Consider the following 24,158-nt stretch of genomic DNA (forward strand, 5'->3'; position numbering starts at 1 on the left):
TAGGATCAACTTCAGTAACCTGCTGGGAGTCTGCAACATCAACAGTATCAATACTGTTCTTATCAATCACCGAGGCCACAGATAGATTTTCATGATGGGTGGGATTGACAATTGTTATACTTGGTGTTAACGGCACAGGGGCTGTAAGGTCAACATTCTCGGGACCACCAGGCATGTGTAGAGACGATGCTGTTTGGCCCAGGGATAATCTCCGTTCAGTATTTTCAATTTTGGATGTAACCAACATGAAAGCATTTTCAAGCATGCTTTCAAAGGAAGACGAAATGATGGAAGAACTTCTGGAACCCTGGGCAGATGTGATGGCAGTACGTTTCCCCATGATTAAATTATACACTCACCTCACTTCTTAGAGGGGAGGTCTAGCCAGGCCTAAAACGGTCCTGCACCTGCCCCTGTCCCGGCTTTTCTCCCGGCGCCACCCGCACACGCCCCGCGAGGCAGGAGGCGTTCCTTTCGCTTATGACGCCTCCGTGGGCGTCGATAGCGTCGCTGGGGTGGCTGGAAGATGTGGTTCCCTGCTGCAGCCGTAGCCCTCACGGTGCAGTATAGATCGTACAAAGAGGGAGAAGGATACCGTACTCCTCACGGCGCTGGCAGCTAGAAAGGAGCGAAGCCGTTGTCCTTGCAGCGTTGTCAGGTCAGGTCACACAGGGTTAAACTTCAACTTTGACCAATGAAACTCCAGAGATCTAAGGTACACAGGTACGCGACACGGAGAAGGCTCACCTACTGAGAGAGCAGGTCTTCATGATTCACATTAGGGCAGCACTCTCTCACCTCGTCCGCGTTCCAGATTTCGGCGGATATCAGGAGGATTCAAGGGAATACAGACAGGGGATTGGTACAGGAGCTCATGGGTTTCAGTGCACTTGCATTTACACTTGCAGGTGGTTGTAAGGGCACAGCTGCTTCTTCCTCCGCTGCGCCAGGCCCCCGAGCCCCTATCCCACTGCGCAGTTTCTCAGCCCTCCAAGCCTGCTGAGAACCGCACCGCGACCAAAAACAGGAGGCAGGGGGGCTGAGAGGGGGGAACAAGTGACCGGGCGCACTGTTGACGGTCTTGTGCTTACCCTTCTGCTCCTGCCACTCCAGCTGCTGTCCACAGTTCACTGAACCCGGAATGTGATGCCTCCCAATGCCTCCCGTATGCGGTGTAGCGCGGACCGTGGGGGGGTCGTTACCGGGGAGCCTCAGGGTCATTAGCGCTGCTACCTCTCGCTGCTGCTTTAATGCCGCACTGATGGCGGCGTAATTTTCTTCCTGCTCCCGCCGCCGCTTCTGCCTGCCTGCCTGCCTGCCAATCCAGCCGCTGCTGCTGCTGCAGTCCGCAGGCCCCACGAGGATATTAGCTCATTGGCGGGGGAGCCTCAGGTCCTTGGCACTCGCTCCCTCTGAACTCTGATCATTTAAAGGACTGGTGTCAAAACTGTAACAAGTTGGGACACCTAACTGGAGATGCTACTTGTCCTAATAAGAAGCCCCCTAGTCCTCCTACAGCTACTACTGGCATAGTCTCCAGATGGGATCAACAGTGTGCCCATAACAAATCAGGAGTCACAATGAAGTAGTTCTAATCAGAGAGGGTGAATTTGAGTTTGCCACTTTAGCTGTGTGGCCACCCAGCTTAAAGAATAATATACAATACCCCTGGACCAATGGGACTAGAATAGAGGCCCTGAGGGATTCAGGTGCCAGTGTCACTATGGTGAGAGATACACTGGTTTCCCCAGAGCAATACCTGATTGTGAAATCTTACCCAGTCACCAACGCTGACAGTGTTACCACTGACCATGTCATGGCAATGGTGACATTAGACTGGGGTGGTGGGGGTTGGTGGGTTACCGGCCAGAAACAGGTAGTGGTCTCTCCAAAGCTTCCAGCTGCATGTCTGCTTGGTAATGACCTGGAAACCTCAGCATGGGTTGAGGTAGAATTAAAAACCCATCCAGCAATGCTGGACGTCCCTGAGATTGTGTGTGAGAAGACTAGAGCACAGAGCTGTAAGCAGGGTGAAAAAAGTGTTGGAGCCTGAAAGAATTGCCCAACCTTCTAAGAGAAAAGGTAAGAAGACTGGGAAACCAGCTTCTGTACAGCAAAAAGGATCAGGACCCCTCTCCTCAGGGAGAGGACTTGGAAGCCCCAGAGGGAATTGAGCCCATGGAGCTTGACCCTTACCAGGTTGAGCTCTTAGGTCCAGGGGGACCCTATAGGAAAGAGCTGTGCCTTAGACAGCAAGACTGTCCCACTCTTGAAAGCCTGAGGCAGCAAGCTGCTGCACAGGAAAAGGGAGATGTTGGTGGTACCCATTGAGTCTTTTGGGAAGAGGGACTACTGTACACTGAGGCCAGATACCCCAACCCTGGAGCCCTTAGGAGAGTGGTAGTACCTCAGAAGTACAGGGAGTTCTTACTAACTTTAGCTTCATGACATCCCCCTAGCTGGACATCTGGGCTAAACCAAAACCTAGGAAAGGCTAGTTAGACACTTTTACTGGCCCCAGATGTCTCAGAAAGTAAAGGAGTTTGTCAGCTCCTGTGTCACCTGTCCGGCCATTGGCAAAACAGGTGGGCACCCAAAGGCCCACTTGATTCCACTACCAATGGTTGGGGTTCCTTTTGAAAGGGTAAGTGTGGACATAGAGGGTCCACTTGAACCTCCCACATCATCCGGAAACAAATTTATACTAGTGGTAGTGAATCATGCCACTAGGTATCCTGAGGCAATTGCCCTTAGGATTACTACAGCTCCTTCAGTAGCCGAGGCCCTCATTGGTGTCTTCACCAGGGTAGGGTTTCCTAATGAGGTGGTTTCAGACATTGTGGACTATGTACTAGGCCTAAGGTCCCTAATGGCAGAGTACATGGAAAAAGCTTCCAAAAATCTTGAGGCCAGCCAGGAGCTCCAGAAGCACTGGTATGACCAAAAAGCTGCACTGATAGAATTTCAACCAAGGCAAAAGGTGTAGGTTTTGGAGCCAGTGGCTCCAAGGCCTCTCCAGGACAAATGGAGTGGCCCTTACCCCATATTAGAAAAGAAAAGTGAGGTCACCTACTTGGTTGACCTAGGCACAAGCAGGACGTCCAAAACGGTAATTCATGTGCACTGCCTTAATCTTTTCCATGACAGGGTGGACATCACCATGCTGATGGTGACCGATGAGGATCAGGAGACAGAGCGTGAACCTCTCCCTGACCTACTCTCTTACAGTCCCAAAGATGGAGTTTTCTACTCAGACACCCTCTCTGCCCAACAGCAGGCTGATTGCAAGCACGTCTTGCAGCAGTATGCTAAGCTCTTTTCCTTGACCCCTGGTCAGACAAACTGGGGTACCCATGATGTAGTGACAGTGTCAAGAACAAAATCTATCGACCGTCTGATCAAGTCAAAGAAAGCATCAGAGCTGAAGTCAGCAAGATGCTGGAGTTAGGGGTTATTGAACCCTCTGAGAGCCATTGGGCCAGCCCAGTGGTTCTAGTCCCCAAACCTCATCGACCGGGTGGAAAGAAAGAAATGAGGTGTGGACTATAGAGGGCTCAACTCTGTCACCAAGACAGATGCTCACCCTATCCCAAGAGCAGATGAGTTGATAGACAAATTGGGTGCAGCCAAATTTCTAAGTACCTTTGACTTAACTGCAGGGTACTGGCAGACAGCATTAGAACCTTGACGCTGCTTGCTGTTGCACTTCAACTCCGTGACCCCACTCAAGTAACATATTCATGCTGCTACATGCAATAATTGGATTTTATTCATATTGATTTGATTTTATTCATCGCACTTTGTAACTTTTAACAGGGTACTATTTTTATAGCTTAGTTCGATATTTGTATTAGGAATTCTTACCTGCTCCTGCTTTCTATGCGCTCTTTCCTGCCTCTAGCCCCGTTCCGTCACGTCTGCATTGCTGATTGCACAGACGGTAGTCTGAGGCTCACGACGCACTTTCGATTTTGTCTTACTTCCAGTGGGGTGCGCAGTCCAGTCGTTGCATCCCACCGCCTACTTAATCTGTGGCTGAGCGGGCGCGCCACTGGCGCGCAAAAGGCCCACCTAAGGCCGGCCTGTCTGCGTCCCGGAGGCGACCGGCGCCGGCCAGGCTGACTATCTTCCCATATATTACGGACAGCGTATTACTTACAGCAGTGCCGTGCCTCTAGACATTGGTAAGAGATTATGCTGCCTCAACCATATTGCTATAAATCCTGATAGAACCATTTTGAAGTGTACACATTGTAACTGGGCGATTTATAACAACAATGGTGGAACCAACCAGGGGAGGGAAGATTATGTAGAAAGGGGCTACAGAATGGGCTCCTTTAACAGAAAAGGTGATCATTTTAAGGCACTCTTACTTAACACTCGCTCTTTAAGAAAACTTGAAACGCAGGTTTCGGAGCTGCTGCAAGAGTCCAGCCCAAACATAATGTTTCTGACAGAAACGTGGCTAACCGAAGTCTCTAACCCCACCATTGCTATGGCCATTCCCACAGGATATCAGATCCTGAGGAAGGAGCGTGCGGGGGGTAAATGGGGGGGGGGGGGGTGGAGTTGCAATTAGCTTTAAAAGTGATATCTCGGGAAATATAATCCATACAGGAGAGCTGGACGGGGCTGAATGCTTAGGCTTCCATTGTGTATTATCAGCACACCAATCACTGCCTGGAGTCTTAATATACAGGCTCCCTGGTCCAGCTGGCAATTTCCTCAAGTCCTTTACCGAGTCAATCTCACCCCTTTTTCCCAAGTTTAAGCACTTTTTGGTACTCGGTGACTTCAGTATCCACATGAACAAACCAACAGAGCAGGAGACCATTTCACTGTTTGAGTCCCTTGCCATCTTCAATCTGCACCCATATGTCTGTCACCCCACCCATGATAAGGGTCACACACTCAAACAGATCTTATCGAATGCAGAGCTCCAAATGATGCGCCTCTACCCTTAATATGGTCTGATCATTACCTGATTAGTTTTAAGGTGTGTAAGTTGATAAAATGCTCGCACCTCCCTCCGCTCACTCCCATAAGTCAGAGAGAATTTCCGCACCTTGGTTCAATGAAGCTCTTAGGCGGAAAGAGTCTGGCGCAAAATGTTTAGCTCCGAGGATAAAGTAACTTATAAGCAAGCCTTAAAAGTCCACCACAATAATATCTATGAGGCAAAAAAATCATTTTGTTCCTCTGAAACCGAGTCACCTGGAAATAAAAGCAAAGACCTTTACAAAATTGTAGAATATTTCTCTGCTCCGAAGGCGGCAACCAGACCTTTCACTCCTACGATGGGATGGACTAGCCAACTTGCCGCATATTTCCACGACAAAATTAAGACCATCCGAGACTCCTTTGCGGAGACACTTGCGGTGGAGGGAAGGAGCACAAAATATCTAACACTCGGCACTTCCGTAGAGGGTCCATCTCTGACACAGTTCCCGTTTCTTCCAATGGAAACTTCCAATGGAAACTTCCTTGGAGATTATGAAAGGCCTTACATCAGGCTCCCCTATGGACCCCTGCCAAAGTGTTAGCAATGGTGGCTGAGGTTATTAACCCAACTGCAAATTCTGTCCTCAACTCCTCACTGAAGAATGGCCAAGTGCCAAGCAGGTGGAAAAAAGCGAACATTTTACCACTACTAAAAAAGCCTTGGGCCGATCCCTCTGTGACATCCAACTATAGACCGATCTCACTCCTCCCACTTTTCTCCAAAGTACTAGAGAAATATGTGAACTCAATCATCACGGACCATGTGGAAACCCACAATCTTCTCCACCAGAGCCAATCCGGTTTTAGATCTAATTTCAGCACAGAGACGGTGCTGCTTGAAATTTCTGAGTTCATTAAGGAGAAGCTAGATAAATGAGGGAAAGCGGTACTGATATTGTTGGATCTCTCCGTGGCTTTTGACACCGTGCCACATGACCGACTACTGCACAGATTGCAGGAGTGCTGCCTTGGTTGCTCAAGTGGTTCTCCTCATTTTGCCACCCCCATTCCTCCTCTGAAGGTGGGTGTCCCTCAGGGCTCTATTTTGAGCCAGACACTTTTTAATATTTACATGTCCCCCCTTGCTCCTCTGGCTGAAGCTTGCGGCGCGACTGATAGCCTATGCGGACGACACACAGCTTCTATTTTCATGTGAAAGGGCAAGAACTTTGTAGGGGAGAAGATCAATGAATGCCTGACCGAGGTTTTCACATGTCTCAGAGCGAAACAACTTAAATGTAACCCAGAGAAATCTGAGATACTTTTCTTCGGCTCTCCATCTCGGGACTAGTGGAAACAATGGTGGCCATCAGACATGTCACCTCCTCTCGCCTCAAGTAACATGGTTAAGAACCTGGGTGTTAAGTTGGATGATACTCTGTCCATGAAGGCCCAAATCCAGTCAGTGGCAGGATCCTACTTTGGCCTTCTGCGGATGCTTAAGAAATGTCTCCCCCCTACTGCCTCTCACCCACAGGAAGACTGGTCCAAGCCCTCATTATCTCTAGGCTGGACTATGCCAATATCCTATACCTTGGCCTTCTGGAGTACCTTCTGAACAGACTTCAGTTGGTCCAGAACGCGGCCGCCAGGGCTGTCCTCATGATTGGACCGAGAGCCCGGATCTCACCCCACTGAAGGAGCTGCATTGGCTTCCCGTCCGAAAAAGAATATGTTTTAAAGCCCTGGTTTTAGCTTTCAAGGCTTTACAAGGTACGGGCGCACACTATCTTAGAAGGAGAGTTACACATTATGTCTGCTGCAGAACTCTGAGGTCATCCTTCGGAATCAGGCGGTTGTGCCTAAGTTTCCCACACCCGGGCTGGAGGTCGCTCTTTCCAAGTTCAGGTGGCATGTGTCTGGAACATCTTACCGGTGACTCTTAAACAAGTGTCTGATGTACTCCCCTTTAGGAAGATGTTGAAAACCTGGCTGTTCCAGCAACAGTCTTAAGGATTTCGCTCTCCTTTCAAGGTCTTAGCTCCGAAGTTCTTCAAGTGCCGGGACACTCTTCTTGAGTAGCTGCGCGGTCCCCAAATATCTTATATCATATCATTGACTTTGCACCAGGAGCAAAAGAAAAGACAGCAATCTCCACACCTGATGGCCATTATCAGTTTACTGTTATGCCTTTTGGTTTGAAGAATGCCCCTGCCACCTTCCAAAGGTTGGTGAATCAAGTCCTTGCTGCATTGGAGTCCTTTAGTGCAGCATATCTAGATGATATTGCTGTCTTTAGCTCCACCTGGCAGAATCACCTGATCCACCTGGGGGAGGTTTTAAAAGCCCTGCAAACTGCAGGCACAACTATCAAGGCATCCAAATAAAAGATAGGGCTGGGAACAGTTGTATACTTGGGCCACCTTGTTGGAGGAGGCCAAGTGCAACCCTTCCAGCCCAAGATCCAGGCCATTCTGGACTGGGCAGCTCCAACAACCCGGACACAAGTCAGGGCATTCCTTGGCCTGACTGCGTACTACAGGAGGTTTGTGAAGGGATATGGGTCCATTGTGGCTCCCCTCACAGAACTTACCTCCAAGAAGATGCCCAAAAAGGTGAACTGGACAGTTAGCTATCAAAAGGCTTTTGATACCCTGAAAGAGGCAATGCACTCCACACCGATTCTCAAGGCTCCAGACAATACCAAGCAGTTTATTGTGCAGACTGATGCCTCTGAGCTAGGGATAGTAGCAGTCCTATCCCAGACCAGTGATGAAGGCCAAGACCAACTTGTTGCTTTTATAAGCAGAAGGGTTCTCCCCAGGGAGCACCGTTGGAGTGCCTTTGAGAGGGAGGCCTTTCTTGTGGTTTGGTTCCTGAAGAAGCTGAGACCATACTTGTTTGGTACTCACTATCAAATGGCTAATACAAATGAAAGGTGAAAATCCAAAACTTTTGAGGTGGTCCATCTCCCTACAGGGAATGGACTTTGTAGTTGAACACAGACCTAATAATAATAATAGTTCATTTATAGAGCACCTGGCTACCCCCGGAGGTGTGTCCCTGCTTGAAGCCCTACAGTAGGAAAGGATGAATAACTGGACTAAAGTTTGTAAAGCCAGGTTTTCAGACCTCTGCGAAAGATTGGTTCAGATTTCTCAGCTCGTAACCAGAGAGGAAGTGTATTCCAGTTCTTGGCTGCCAGATAGCCAAAAGATTGTTTGCCCATCCTAACTTTCCTTATCCTGGGAATCTTGAGTAATTGTGCTCCTGTTGATCTTAACTGTCGGCCAGGAATGTACAGGGTGAGAAAGTTGTGCAGGTAGCTGGGGCCTTTCCCCTGTAGGTTCTTATGACAAACACATGGCTTTGAAGAAAATTCTCTTCCTGATTGGCAGCCAATGGAGGGAATCGAGAGCTTGTGTCGTTGAAGATCGACTAGGTAAATTAAGAACAAAAGTGCAGCTGCATTTTGAATACGTTGGAGTCGTTGCACCCAGTCTTTTGTCGCACCCAGATATAGGACGTTCCCATAATCAAGTTGCGAGGTCACCAGAGTATGAACTATGGTTTTCCTAGCTGATACAGGAAGGATGTCTAGGGTTTTTATTAACATCTTAAGGGTGCCAAAACATCTCCCTACCACCTTTCTAGTTTGGGTCTCAAACGAGAGTTTAGGATCGAGCCATATTCCCAGGTTTTTTACCTCAGTTTTGGGCTCTGGGATAGGCCCCATTGCCTGGGGTCACCAGGCTGTACCCCATATGGAGGGAGATTTCCTGATAATCATGACCTCTGACTTGCTGCCATTCAATTTAAGGCAGTGGTTCGACATCCATGCGGCCAGATCATTGAGACAAGAGGAAAACTGTACTGTCGACTCACCGGAGTCTTTTGCTAGGGTCACCGACTGCCAATGCAGATGGACTTTCCAGGTTCTTCGACTTAGACAATGAAGACTCTCTTGGGAAAGGATAGTCTCATCCTCTTTTGTTGTAAGAAAGTGCCCCCACTTTTTGCTAAACTTCTGATTTGCTTTGACTGAGTGTGCCCTGGGTTCTTGCCAAACAGGTACCCAGGGCCTATGTTCTTTCCCTAAACTGCATTGAAAACAAAACCCATTTGGCACTCTTTGGCCACAGGTCAGACCCTTGTAAATGGTACCACAGGTACAAAGGGCACTGTGGCCAGTGAAGGCCTTTAAGGGCTGCAGCACTTATTGTGCCACCCTAACAGGCCCTGTACCTTTACACACACACTGCCTTTACAGGCTGCATGTTTTGGTGCAGAACAAAGTGAAGAGCCGACATGGCACACATCCCTGTGTGCTGTGCCTACAACCCAGTTCCCTGGCATAGGTCAGCAACCCCTCTAGCTGGGTGCACTATACCAGTCGTGAGCGTACAGGTGCATGAACCCTATACCCCTACAGTGTCTAAGTCCATTCTTAGACATAAGTGCAGAAATGCCATTAAAGAGTATATGGTGCTGGGGGTTTGTAATTACGAACTCCACAGTACCATAATGGCTTTACTGAAAACTGGGAAGGTTGGTATCAAACTTCTCAGCATATTAAACCCACACTGATGCCAGTGTGGGAGTTAATGAAAAATGCACTCAAAGGACATCTTAGAGATGCCCCCTGAAAAACGACCTAACACTAGTGTCCAGGCTGAGTGGCTGCTCGCTAGCTGCCACCACCAGACATGTTTCTGGACCCCTGGGTCAAGAGCCTGCTGCTCTTGGGGGTCTGAAAAAAATGCACATCCTGGAATAAGATGCCAAGCCCCCTTCCCAAGGATGGGCAGGGTCCTCAAAGGGGAAGCTTTACAGGCTTGCTACCTTTGTGAGCTTCCCCAGGTCTTCTGCTGCTTCCAGCAACTGCCCCCACCAGTTCTGACCCCGTCTTTGGGTGGGAGAATCAGTGGGAAAACTAAGTGAGGAAGGGAGGTGTGCCCACCTTTGCCAACCCCACCCCTCAGGTGGGGGAGGCGAGGAGAAGCACAACTCTGTCCATGCCATATTGCAGATGGGGAGACCCAGCCAACCAGTTGGAGGGGGGCATATGCCTCACACTGGAGGGTGGCATAATAGGGGGTGTATCCACCCCAAGGAGGTGTGTTCTGCAGCCAGCAACCTCAAGAACCCCTGCCTTCCACAGAAAAGACTCTGTCTCCTGTGAGCACTGGATTTGCTCACCCACAGACTCTAGCTTCGGCCAAATCCGCGAGTCTGCTCCACTCTGCATCCGACGGCCCGAGTTCGAGTGGCCCAACACCCCAAGGAGGTCTTCCCGGCGATCCTGACCTGAGATCTGGTGATCTCTGACCTGCCTCGAATCTCACAGCGAAACCTGCAGCCTCTTTCTGGAGGATCCCAGCGACTGGAGATGGTAAGGAAAACCCTACGCCTAAAGACAACTCTGCACCCGAAGTCCCACGGCCGTGGGTGGCCCAACCGACAGTGTCCGAACATCCCCAGGCCTCCAAATTTACCTCTCCAACCAGTGGTCACCTCCAGAAGATCTTCGGCCCTGAGCCTGCAGTCTTTGTTGAAACCGGAGAATCCCCATTGAAATCAACAGGCCATTCGACACAAAACCAGCACCCTGCACCCAGCTGCCCCTGCGCTGCTGCGTGTGTACTTTGGGTGCTAACTCGGATTCCCCTTTGCTCTGTGCGTTAAACCAGGTGCTTTGCTCCCACAACCCTGTGGCCTGCTTGTGAGCAGCCACCAACCGGAGGCCCCCTATCCCCAATTGGATAACATTGGGCCTCAGCACTCTGCACCCGGCTGCCCTAGTGCAGCTGAGGGTGCTTTGAGAGTGCATCCTTTACACTAGGGGAACCCTTGTTCTAACCCCAGAAACTCAGTCCTAAAGACCGAGTACTTGCCTGTTAACCGATAACTTCATTTCTCTCCATAGGAATACATTAACTGTTTTCACTTGAAAAATGTTCTAAGTGTGGAGTTGATCAGTATAAAAACTGGAAAAACTACAACTGCGCAAAACTGATTTTACTTACCTTTTCTCTAGGAAATGTCTCAGTGTGATATCTAGGCACATCACACTTAGTAGAAAAAGTAACTTGAAAAGTAATCTGAAAAGTTATTTCGACATTTTGACTTACCTGTATTCCAATCAACTGCATTTGAACCTGCATTCAATTGTAAAACATTGCATAAGATTTTGCAAAGCATTTATTTCAATTACCTGTGCCAGGCTTGGCTTGGTTCTAGAAATAAAATAATGTTATAATAATTTTTATACAAACAAAATTGGTCTGAGTTCTGTCTGAGTGTGTGGCATCATTTGCTTATTGAGTGTGTACAACAAATACTTAACACTACCCTCTGATAAAGCCTTACTGCTCGCCCACACTACGACAAATGGAGAGTAAGGTGCTCTCTACCTGTACCTCTGCCTACCTTTGGGTTCCACTGGACTCTGTGCACACTATACCTTATTTTGGTTATAGTATATACAGAGGCAGCTTCCTACATTGGTGGATCAGCGGTGGGATATACAACTTTGCATTTGTTGGACTAACTTGGTTACCACCTGAGCACACAACAGAACTCTTAAATTGTCTTTAGAATTCTGATTTTTTTGAATTGACAAATTCTGTCTTGTTAGGGCCTTGGTTAAGTCCCTTTAGAATTTTGGAAGAATAAAAGTTCACTTTAGTCAGGGGTAGGAGGGGTTAGAAGTTTTTTTTAATAATGTCTCTTAACAAGAACCCAGCTGTTAGTGAAGAAAACCACAATGGCATAGGAAATCAGGTTGAGGAGCTCAACCCCGCCCCTTATCTCCACAAAGAATTTAGGGAGTTAAGGTCTCTATGCAAACCTAAAAATATAATCATGGGGTCCCATCCCTCTAAACAAAAGCTCCAGGAGCTCTTGGCAGGGTATGCTAATGACCATCCTTCTGAGAATGGTGAGGACCTCTCAGATGAAGAAGTAGAGAGATGGAATAAGGATAACTACCAACCCCCCTCCCCCCTCATAGGGATAGAAGGGCCCAAGTGCCCTTGACTCTAAGAATAAACCTCTCAGCACCTAGAGCCCACACAGGTGGATCGGGTGCTGCTGAAGACACCAAGTACAGCCTCAATGAGGAGGACAACCTTTTAGTAAGGTTGACCAAAAGATTGGTTCTAGAGACCAGACTGCTGGCTCTAGAGGAAGAGAGCAGAGATGGGCTTAGCTGCCATCAATGGTGGCAGCAATTTACTAAATAAGGATAAAGAGCAATCTTATGATCTAAAATCCCCAAACAAAACTGGTCTGAGTACAGTCTTTGAGTGTTTGACATCATTTGCTGATTGAGTGTGTACAACAAATGCTTAACCCTACCCTCTGATAAAGCCTTACTGCTCTCCCACACTACCACAAATAGAGAGTAAGGTGCTATCTACTTTTACCTCTGCCTACCTTTGAGGTTCCGCTGGACTCTGTGCACACTATACCTCATTTTGGTATAGTATATACATAGCCAGCTTCCTACAATATGCTCCCTGCTGCAACAGAGACCAGGTCATGGATAGCAGATCACAGGGCACTACAGTCCTTAGCTACCCCACCTACCTTCTAGATGGCAACCTCACCTATGTATTGTAGGAAAGTGCCCCTTTTTGTCATGGCCACCCCCACATTTTGCCACTGGTACTGATGTTTTTTAACTGATGTGCACTGGGTCTCCCCTAACCAGGCCCCAGTGCCAGTACTCTTTCCATAAAAACAAGGTAAAAGGGTCTACTTGCGTTACAATTGGTACCCCTGTAAGTCCCTAGTAAATGGTACCCCTGGTACCCCATGGGTACAAAGAGGGCCCCTAAGGGCTACAGCATGTTTTATGCCGCCCTACGGGATCCCCCCCCTATAAATTGCTTGCAGGCTACCATTGCAGACAGCATGGTATGGTGCAAACCATGTGTGAAAACATGACCTGGCACGCTCACTGTGTCATATGCCAAAGTCACTGCATATAATATATGTAAGCCTCCCCTACAGCAAGGCAGCATGCATTATATTAAATGTGAGGACATATCTGCATGAGCAGATACACCCCTGTGCTGTCTAGTTTAATTGCTAGACTGGTGGGCTACCTGATGTGCTCCACGAAAGAAGGGTTCTGCCATCTTGTTTTTGGTGGAATTAGGAACTCTGGGACAGGGCTATGCTCTCGCCCCACAGGAAGTGGTAATATAGGGGCTTTAGTGACCACAGGGGTAAGTAGCCCATTGGTTACTACCCTTCACTCCCCTTAACACCCCTAAATAAGTTATTTAGTAGCCCCCTGACACCAGGAACTGAGATTCATCTACCTGAAGAAGAAGGACAAAGAAGAGCCGAAGACGTAAGAACTGTGAACCAGCATCTACCTTGGTACAAAACCCTGCCTGATTGCTGCTCTCCCGACAATCACCGACATCGACTCCAGAAGGGGAACAGCTTGCCCAAACCCTTGGAGGACTGCCCAGTTCTTCCTCGACCCCGCAGCATCTCCCTAAGAGAGGAAGAGCCACTTCCCTGCAACAGCAGGCACTAATTGCAGCTGCTGGGTACAGCGTTTGTGGACCCCTAGCCCCACCTTGACAGCAGCACCCCAGCAAGAGGTCTTCGTGCTCCAGTAGGTCAAATCCGGCTCCCTGCCAAGTTTGGAGACGCCAGGACCCCCAGGAGCCGCCCTGCACCAAGACCCGAGTACTGGAGCCATTTACAAGCACCTAGGCTTGTTTGTGTTCGGGCAGAACACCACCGCCTCCAAAAATGAACTGCCCGTCGAGCGACTCTAAGAGAGGCCAGCTGCACGCCGCTGTATTTCTTTTCCCTTTTTCCTTTTCAGCAGGAACACCGAGAACCATGAGAGCAGGACAAAACATATCTGCGCCCGAGCTCTCAAGCCCATGCTCAAGTAAACTAGCGGTGTCTATGGTTCTGGGACCCTCAAGAGCTTAGCCCAAACCCTCCCTCCCTATGGGTTCTGCTGGCATGATCCCTCAGTCCCCCTCTAGCAGACTTTTTTTACAGGTACTTTTCCCAATTGACTTTAATGTGTAGCATTCAACGCTACCACCGCTGATAGCACCTCTGCACCTGGACGCCCCAGGGCAGGTACATTTAAACTGTTGGGGCTTTCTTGGCCCCTACTTACCTAAAGTCCAGAAGAACATTCCTGTAAGTAGTCTGTTAGTGTGTCTATGTAGTGAATGTTTCTCCCATAGGATAACAATACTGCGTTCGAGGCTCATGACTTAAATCTGACAGCTGTAATTTTCTACTGAAAAATTTGATGACGTCTAATTACTAATCGACTTGGTGTCTAAAATTATGTAAAAGTGTTTTTTTTTTCCAAAATTGGTTTCGATGTACTGCTTGAGTGTCTGTCTCATTTATTGACTCTTTGTGTACAACAAATGCTTAACACTACTCTCTGCTAAGCCTAAACTGCTCGCCCACACTACCACACAAGAGAGCATTTGGGATTATTCATTTAATCCCTGTAAGCCAATAAGGGTTGTCTGGACTTTCTACATAGTGTACCTCATTTTGGCACGCTACATAAAAAGTCAACTTCCCACTTAAGGTCCATGTATCAGCAATTGTGGCATACACTAAGGGACATATAGGGAAGGGTTTCTTGACTCCACAAGTCATCAAGAGATTCCTAGAGGCAGCAAAGAGGATCGCACCACCACGGTTACCACCCACTCCCTTGATGAATCTAAGCATAGCGCTCATAGAGCTAATGCAAGAACCTTTTAAGCTAATGCATAATGTTAAACTGAAACAGTTACGATTAAAGACAGACTTAGTTGTCATCATGCCACTGCCCAGGGTCACCGTGTTTCAGGAATTACTCCTACTGGTCAGTAACCAATTAGTTAGTAAATGCGTCAAGGCATTTTTTCTTTCCCGTTTTAAGGTACATCATTTTCTAGTTGGTTACATGACCCCTAGGATTGGGACATGGTTGGAAGGTGCATATATTTGGACAATAGTGACATTTCCCAAAAGCGAAACACAGGTCTTAGATATATACGATAGTAATAGTAATTGTGATGGTTAATGATGCATGCAGGATTGTGTTGTGATTTATCTTTTATTTTTTTCAGGATCTAGCTCTGCATCATATATTCAGTTTATTTCCCTTGTTTTTCAGAAGAGAAGTTTGCACAGGCTGTCTGCTTCCTCTTGGTGGACCTGTATCTGCTGACCCATCAAACTGAGAAAGCCTTGCATCTTCTCGTGGTCCTGGAGAAGATGATTTTGCAGGGAAGCAGTATTACTAAAAACGGGAAACATAACGAGGTGAGTCAGTTATTGCAGAGCTGCACTAAGTAGTGCTTTGGGTCTGATGCTTCAGGGAGATGCAGTTTTTTCATCCCTAATTTACTTTGCGTAGGATGTTTCCCAGGTGCCCACACTTTTTCCCCATGTGTGTAGGTTGCCTCTGAATAGAGATGGTGTAACTAAATGGATTGACTGTATGTATAGCAATATTTATTGGTTTCAGAGATAACCTAAGAAAACAACAAGATCTCCCATAGGAAAAATAGATAACACAACATTTGCTGGTGGGATCGTCATCTCAGTCCAACATTAGACCTTCAAATGAGTGTGTTGATCCTCTATTGTTCTCTCATTTGGTAGTCCACCATATCTGATCACCAGGCCTTTTTTCGGACACAATCAGTAGTTCCCCCATACCCCCCTCCCCCGCCCCCGTGTAATTAGCACCAAAGAGTCAGTGACGTCAAACATGCCTTCTCTAGAGAGTCCATGGTGCTTTGGGATTTAGGAAAGGGAGAAAGTGGTAAACCGGGCCATTAGCAATTAGATAAATGGGAGATGGAAGGAAGAAGCTAATTCAGATGGCCAGACGGTTGGAAATAGAGATGTGCATTGGAAAGAGTGGATTGATGAATGTAGGGGATGGGTGCACTTGAAAAAATCACAACTTTGGCTTCTGCAGTTTCGGGGGTGGTCATGGGTGTTGCCTGTGTTTAGAATCTTGCTTGGATTATTGCAGTCTTGCAATAGTCACCGCTCAGTATGTACATCAAATTTTAATTACAGTTCTTATAAGACATGGACATGATGAATTCTGCATCACCAAAATTGACATATTTCCCTTGGGACACAGTGAGTGGTTAGAATCACCTAATTGGTGTCTGCCATCGAAGGAAGCATCCTTTCCTAGCCCCATCCTACACCCTACCAAAGTGAGGCAAGGATTTTGTGGACATCTGTTGTATTCTAGAACAAGTACCGTTTCCAACATTAAACTTTATCACGTATGGTCATTTTGCCTGTGCTTTTCTTGCTTAAAACTCTTGCTGGGTCAGCATCTGCATTTTTATTTTATTTTTAATTAAGAAAGGTGTCTGGAAAAAAAAGTAAATGGGGTTGCTTTCCATCTTTATTTTGCTCCTGTAAGTGACCATCTCCAGTACACAATATTTGGTGTCCTTATCTTTCAAAACCGTATTCTACTCTTTGCCAGCAGAGGTTGCCATTTAAGCCTAAAACACCTCTTCACACATCCAGTCATATTGCTCTCAAACTTCTCCACCATCCAGGATTTCATATCTGCATACACAAAAAACCATCTGCTTCAGAGACTCCCAAAGTGTGCAGGTCCTTGTCCCTGGCTGCATTTTTCCGAGAGTTCCAGTAAATGTTCCATGACACTTAAGTGTTTATGCACTGTCCCTAGGCCACCCTGAATATCATTGATATTTTGAATCTGTTGCCTGGGAGTGCTTGGGTTGCTTTCCCAGTTGTGATACTCTTCTCTGTAATGCCCGTTAATGTGTCAGACTTGGAGTTCAGGTCGGATGTGTTCTTATTTATTCTATGGAAAATCTTCATCATGCCAGGGTCAGTGGTCCAAATGTCTTGAATGTAGATAGACGCCTGTTCCCACAGCCCTCGTTTTGTGTGCTATGCTGCCTCCAGGGAGAATAGAAAAGTGACTCTTTGTCCCCTCTTTCTGGTATCTCTGAGAGGGATTAGGCATTGTGGTAACTGTAGTAAGATTCAAGAACATATTCTGAAATGGACGCCACTGACACTTGCACTGCTTGAGAAAATGATGGCCGCCACTCTGTACTGATACTGTGCTTCTCACCCACGCCAGCAGCAAGTGCTGTCTATGGTTTTCCTCTCTCTGCTCTGCTGTTGGGTCTCTCCCGCTCATCTGCCTGAGTCTCTGGACTTGCCAGGCACAGCCTGCATCACTTGCACCTGTACCATGTCAACCTAGAGCAAGTCATGTCACTTTTCATGCCTTCACATGGCACAGGGTTTCTACAAGCCCAGATATATTCAGTTGTTATTTAGCCTTTATACAAATCTGTCTCAAAGCATCATCGGTTAACTCACTGGCTTGGAATCTCTGGCAGTCCTTCCTTGCGGATAGAGTACAAGTGGTATCCCTGGGTGAATACCAGTCAAAACCCTTTGCTCTGCCCTGCGGGGTTCCGCAGGGGTCGTCATTGAGCCCTACGTTTTTCAATGTCTATGTTTCCTCTCTGGCCCCTATCATTAACACCTTTGGTTTTGATCTCACCTCCTATGTGGATGACACCCAAATCGTGGTGTCTCTTTTGCCAGGAAAGGAGGTGGGTATGGACAACCGTTTTCATAACTGCATGGAAGCAGTGGGCGGTTGGATGGCAAAAAACTGCCTAAAGCTTAATTCAAATAAAACGGAAGTCATAGTATTTGGGAATGGTCCTAACTTCTGGAACCCAAGCTGGTGGCCATCAACAATGGGATCACTTCCTGTTCCCATGAAGAAAGTAAAAAACCTGGGAATACTAGTAGACGACAAATTAAACCTGGGCGACCAAGTCAATGCAGTTTCAACATCAACCCGCTTTTGTTCTCAAAACAGTGAAAAAAATACTGCCATTCCTGCCAGCGGGGAGCCGGAAAACAGTGGTCACCGCACTTGTTTTGTCAAAACTTGATTACTGCAATGGCCTTTATTTAAACATTCAAGAACGCTTTATAAATAAACTCCAAAGGATACAAAATGCGGCCGCCAGATTACTTACTGGGGTGCCCAAATTTGCGGCGATCTCCAACGAAATTAAAAAGCTACATTGGCTCCCGGTGAAAAAGCGAGTGCTTTTAAAATCTTTGTGCACCGTATTCAAAGCACTTCAAGGTATTGGACCGGAGTACTTACAGAAACAGTTTAATCGGTACATACCCACAAGAAATCTACGCTCAGTAGGAGCCAAAATGGTTATAGTCCCGCCCACAGAAAAAGTATCATGGGGAGGACGAAGATTTGTCTTCGGAGCGGCCAAGGCTTGGAATGACCTCCCGGCCCATCTCAGAAATGCCACAGATCTGTTGGCTTTCAGAAGGGCCTTGAAAACATGGCTGTTCAACAATTACATTTTTCTGTTGGTGATAGCTGAAATGACAGGTAACTAGCGCCAGGACACCCCAGGATAACCGTTGCGCTCTACAAATAAACTTAACATTAGCTGGGGGGATCAAACAGGGCAGACCTATGTCCAGCTTACCACGTTCAGTACAGTTTTAATCCTTTTTACAAAAATAGAAAGGTAATTTTATCAGGTGAATATATTTTTATATAGTCTCCAATCTTCTTGGTGGTATGTCCCTCTCTTAATCTGCTACTCAGACTCTCACACAGAAAAACATTCCTGGCCTGAGGTTCTGGGACCATCTCCTAAAATATCTAAGGAAGTAAGAAACCTTTGATATACCATGAACTCCATGTTATCATTGAATGCCCAAGTGGACAAATTAGCACGGTCAAGCTACATTACTATAAAAACTGAGACGCATCCTCCCCCACCTGGGATTTCGGTACAAGCTCCTAGCCTCGATCTCTCTTGTACAGTCTAAACTTGATTACGCCAGTGGCCTCTACCATGGATCATCTTGGTCAACTATGAAAGTCTACAATGGATTCAGAACCCTGCTGCCAGACTACTTCTACATGTAAAGCCACATGTCCACATCTCTCCTGCCTTGAGGGGCCTACATTGGTTACCGGTTGCCAAAAGTTCTACATTCAAGCTGCTTTGTAACACCAACAAAGCAATACATGGAACAAGGCCGCTTTCCATCAGGAATAAAATCATTCAACAATTCATCCATTCAACCAAGGAAAGACAGATTGGCACAACACCTCAAAATCCCAACATACAAGAAAAAACCACAGGTGACACATCTTTCTCTGTTCAAGCAACCACATTATGGAATTCCTTACCCCCAAACACAAGATCCACAGGTAACTATCTTATCCTAAGAAGACTACTCAAGAGTTGGATCTTTCCTACATAACCACCCTACTCAAACACAAATGTACAGCATATCCCTGTGTATATAAAAATTAAAGTTAATTTGATTATATTTATGTAGCTAGCTATGTGTATTTCTTGATATAAATATGTATAATATGTACTTAGCTATCTATATATATTTATTACTTTACTCTTACTGAAAAAGAAGAAAAAAAACTTTGACTCTCTTCAATGCAGTACCATATATTTCATTCTCTACCTCTCTCGATATATCCTCTACCTCCACACTCTGACTCAACCCAAACCTCATTCTACTACTGTGATCTCCAAACTAACCCTTTCTAGACTTCCCTCCTCTATCCCTCCTTGGATCACCCAAACCTCTTTTTAATACAATGATCCCCCAAACAACCCTTCTAAATTCTGCCCTCACCTATCCCTCCTTTGACTCATCCCAAAACTCATTTTACTACCATTATCTCCCTAATCCATTTCTAAAGTTTCTACCGTCCTCCATCTCTTCTTATATTCATCCCAAACCTCATCTTACTACTATGATCTCCCAATTAACACTTTCTAGACTTTTCCCTCTATCCCCCATTCTCTTTATCTATCCAACTAACAGACTCATGTCCATTGCTCAGAGTAACTCAAATTCCGCTATACTAATCCTTTTTAGGTTCCAGGGTAGCGAGCTACTCGCCGAAAAGTGCTCAGACGCCTCATCAGGGGTAGTAAGCTCTAAATAAACACAATTCAATACAAACTAGAACCATATTTGCTTTCTCTCAATTCTCATTCACAGTGGCATTCTACAGCCCCTGAAGGTAACTGTGTAGAAAGTTAAATGCTACCACTCAGTTTCCTCCAGCTGGCGCATATTTCGGTTCGTCCTTAGAAGAAGACATGGCATAGCAATAATTATTGTCAGTTTCTGGTAACACCGTTTCTGAGATATTGGCCTTAGAAGCTTAGGTAATGAAGGCCCGTCAAAATGACCTTACATACGATAGAGTACAAAGCCAAAGGTAGTGCTAACTCTCCTGTAGGTATAGAGTTGTTAAGCGCATCCAAGCACAAAGACTGGATGAACAGATGTTTTAAAGCTTTTAAGCTTTAGATTGTGTTTTTTTTTCTTCTTAACCTATGTGTAATGACTGTTTTGTATATGTTCATATTGTGTTTTGGATGTTACATTTTCAGTGCAAATTATTGATATTCAGTTGTAGCAATTAACCAGTGTGTTATATATTTGATTCTCTTTATATTTTTTAAGTGTCTATATTTTGCAGAAGCGGCCATGTGATATGTAGGACAGGTATTTACTAAGGTGATGTCGCCAAAGCTGTGCTCTCAAAAAAGCGTTAATGTCTACCTGCATGGATTTCGCTCATTTTCACCATTTTATCACCACAGATTATTTCTATTGACAGGCATAAAAGCAAAGATTCCTTGCTATATGACTGCTTTAAAACATGCTTTAATATGGAGTTCTGCTGAAATTCTGCAAAACGTAGTAATTGTGGCACAGACTTTTACTTTGCATTAAAAAGTTCAGGCAGTGCCTCAGATCAGTCACCTTTGCTGCCAAAACTCCAGGCAGATTGATATTGCTAGTTTTCATTGCCTGTGGCATTGTTTTCGGCATCTCAAACCCTTTCAGCATCTAGGATTTGTGCACCCTGAAATTTCTGTCTGTTCCAAAAGATCCAGAGGAATATCTGTAGATTTGCTGAGACCTATCTGAAACAAGAGCAGTCTGTAAGATATCCACATTATATTTTCCATGATGTTCACTTGAAGTGTATGAGGGGCATATGATTGGTCTAAGCCAGAAATGTGCTACCTTGGTCCGAGAAGGCTAGATTTGCATTAGATGTTTGGCATACACGTAGACTGTGTAACTGAGTGTTGTTTCATTGTATGTGAATGTAGTTTTTGGATATCCTGAGATTCTTGCCGGGAGGCAGTCTTCCTCTGCTTCTATTGGAATGTGTGGTCTGAACTATTATCAGCTTTGGTTTCTAGTGTTGGGAAAGAACAGAACAATGAGCAAGGAATAGTAGGTCACGGTAGTCTTGACTACTTTATATGATCAGTACCCAATTTCCTTCAGTTATTACTGAGTGGGTTACGCCAGACCAGTCTGGACTACTTTGTCAGACATTTCAGTAAGGTCTCTAAGTAAAATGTGTTACCATGGGGCCATGAACAAAGGATTTGACCACTCCCTGGAGTGCCCACCCCTATATCTAAGGTTGCAAATAGTGAAGCTTCAGCATACTGGTAGACTATGCTTTCTCAAATACACCTTTTGCATGAAAAATTCACCAACCTGGATTCTGTGAACCGGGCGTGGGACTATTTGTAAAAGAAGTAGAAAGTTGGTTCTCTTGCCGTCCGATTCTAATTTACTAAGAGTTAGTTATGTGACAGGCCGTAAGTGCTAGGTGCGCTGGAGATACCATTTCCCCGTAATATATAAAGGGCTGCATTGTTTCAGGCGAAAGGTTCTAGAACTCGAAATCACAATAAATTGTAAAGTGGTGACAGTTAGTTTTGCAACGTGAATCTTTCTGGATTCACTATGCTGTGCAATATTCCGCGGTCTGGTGGTTGGGTCTGGAATCGTAGTCTTTCTTTTGTCTTTTTTTCTTTTTTTGTAGCCCAGGTGGGCGTCGACGTCCCACCATTTGGTGTACTTCTCGTGACGTCGTCATGCTTCCTGTGGAAGTCCCACCTCGGGGCGCCATCTTCAGATTATTTTTTCTGCCGTTGGGTCTGGATCGTCAACGTTAAGCTCCAGAGTCTTTTGGGAAGAAAGAGCACGCGTTTCATCGAAGAAGAAGTTGAGGAAGTCTACAGAAGGAAGATCGAGCCGGGACGACGAAGGAGGAGGAGAACCTCGAGATCTTCGACGTCCAACGGAGAATGTGCACTCAGGGACACTGAGCGCAGGAATGGACAAGACACCCTTTAAATTCTGCCGTAACTGCCACGATAAATACGCGCAGAAGGACCAACACCCGGTCTGCAACCTTTGCCTGCCAGTCGACCACGAGATCAAAGACTGCAACGCCTGTTCCGCCTTCACACCGAAGACACTCCGGGTGAGAGAGAGACAGAGGAGAGCCAACTACAACATGGAGGGCAAGGGACAGGCCCCGACGCTGTACGACCTGGGCCTCTCCACCGACGATGAAGACCACGTCGCCGAGGGACCTGAGGACTTCACGGTCGCAGAGACCAATAAGAAAACGTCTGACAAGGTAGGAGAGACGTCGAACACTAAACCCTTGACAGGGTGCCGAAAATTTCGACGGCCGCGAGTGGGTCCAAGGACGAAAGGCATGGCGGATCCTTCAAGAAGGACTCCCAGGTGCCGAAGACCGGCGAAAAGCAAAGGTCGTCGAAGCAAGGCCAAGAACTTGGGCGCTCGACTTCGAAAGATAAGGTCGCGTCGACGACGGCTCCGTCGAAAAGACCAGCGCTCGACGCCGAACATGCCTCCGAACTGGAAAAGAAGAAGAGGAGGCTCGAGGCAGAAATGGAGAGCATCCTACAAAGGAAAAAGGAGTTTGACGAAAAGATGAAAAAATTCACAATTCCAACGAAACCACCGTCGATCGTTGAAGTCGAGGAACAGGAAGAGTTCGAGGCCGAGGAAATGTCGAAGACTCCCGGAGATGAGGAAGAGGACCTTTTATGATGAGGGAGAGGAATACGAGGAACAACAATCGGAGTACGGCTCGGCGCCGTCGACGAAACAGGACCTGGAGTGGCAGGACCTTGACGCCGAAAATCCAGAAGAGCCCGTGGAGACTTACCCTAAGAGGCCTTCGCCGCCAGATGACATTGGGGCTTACAATATGGTTGTCAAAAGCGCCGCAACTGCTTTTGGCGTTAAGCTGGAAGAAGAAAAGCCAAAGGCTGACTTTTTACTGGAGACACTGCTCCCCATCCAAACGAGGAGCCAGTTCCTCCCCATGCTACAGAGTGTCATTAACCAGGGGAAGGAGGCATTCAAGAACCCAGCTACATGTAGGTCCATCACACCCAGGACGGAGAAAAAATATAAACACTCCTCCCAGGACCCTCCATACATCAAAGGATCCGTCACAGCGGATTCCATCATTGCATCTACTGCCAGGAAAAGGGCTAATGTCCCGGCTACCTCTGGACCACCACCAGACAAGGAAAGCAGGAGGATGGACCTGTCTGGGAGAAAAATTGAGAGAAACGCGGCGATGCACTGGCGCATGGCGAACTCCAATGCCCTACTGAACAGGCACCAATACCAACATTGGGACGAAATGGGGGAACTAATCAAGCACCTCCCCGAACAATACCAACAAAGAGCTTTGCATCTAGTCGAGGAAGGAAAGAATATAGCGAATTCTTGCCTTAAAACAGCCTTGGATGGAGCAGAAACATTAAGCAGGTTGATGGCAATAGGAATAACAGAAAGAAGGCAAGCCTGGCTCAGAATCTGAGGCTTCAAGCAAGAAGTCCAGAACAACATCCTGAACACCCCTTTCAACGGAGAAACGCTGTTCGGAGCGCCAGTGGATGAAAAACTCACACAGCTCAAAAAGGAGAACGAAACGGCAAGATCCATGGGGGCACTGCAATTCAGCGGGATGCGTAGAGGTACCCCGACACGGAGACCTTACGGAAGGGGAGGAAACCAGCCGGGAACGTCACACCAGACATTCCAGCAGGGCCATCAAGGCGACAATCACGGACAGCAGGGGCAGCAGAAACAAAACTGGCAGTACCAGCCTCGGGGCCAGTCCTTTCGCAGTAGGGGGAACGGACGAGGGCAAAGAAGAAGAGGGGGAGAACAGCCCACCTCGAAGTGACTTCGCCCGGAGAGGAGTGCTCACCCACAAGATCCCTCTGAGGGTAGAGCACAAA

The 24,158-nt window shown here is 46.8% G+C and overlaps 1 protein-coding gene across 4 annotated transcripts in view; it reads left to right on the forward strand.

Moving 5' to 3' along the window:
* CNOT10 (CCR4-NOT transcription complex subunit 10) overlaps nucleotides 1–24,158 on the forward strand; it is a 418,130-nt gene that overhangs the window by 102,486 nt on the left and 291,486 nt on the right. For all 4 annotated transcript variants that reach the window (XM_085630585.1, XM_085630583.1, XM_085630584.1 and 1 more), the window contains one exon: nucleotides 15,110–15,258. In XM_085630585.1, the coding sequence (XP_085486711.1) occupies nucleotides 15,110–15,258 (149 nt within the window). The remainder of the gene's footprint in view (nucleotides 1–15,109; nucleotides 15,259–24,158) is intronic.

The sequence above is a fragment of the Triturus cristatus genome, chromosome 10, assembly GCF_964204655.1.
Source record: "Triturus cristatus chromosome 10, aTriCri1.1, whole genome shotgun sequence".
Lineage (NCBI taxonomy): Eukaryota > Metazoa > Chordata > Amphibia > Caudata > Salamandridae > Triturus > Triturus cristatus.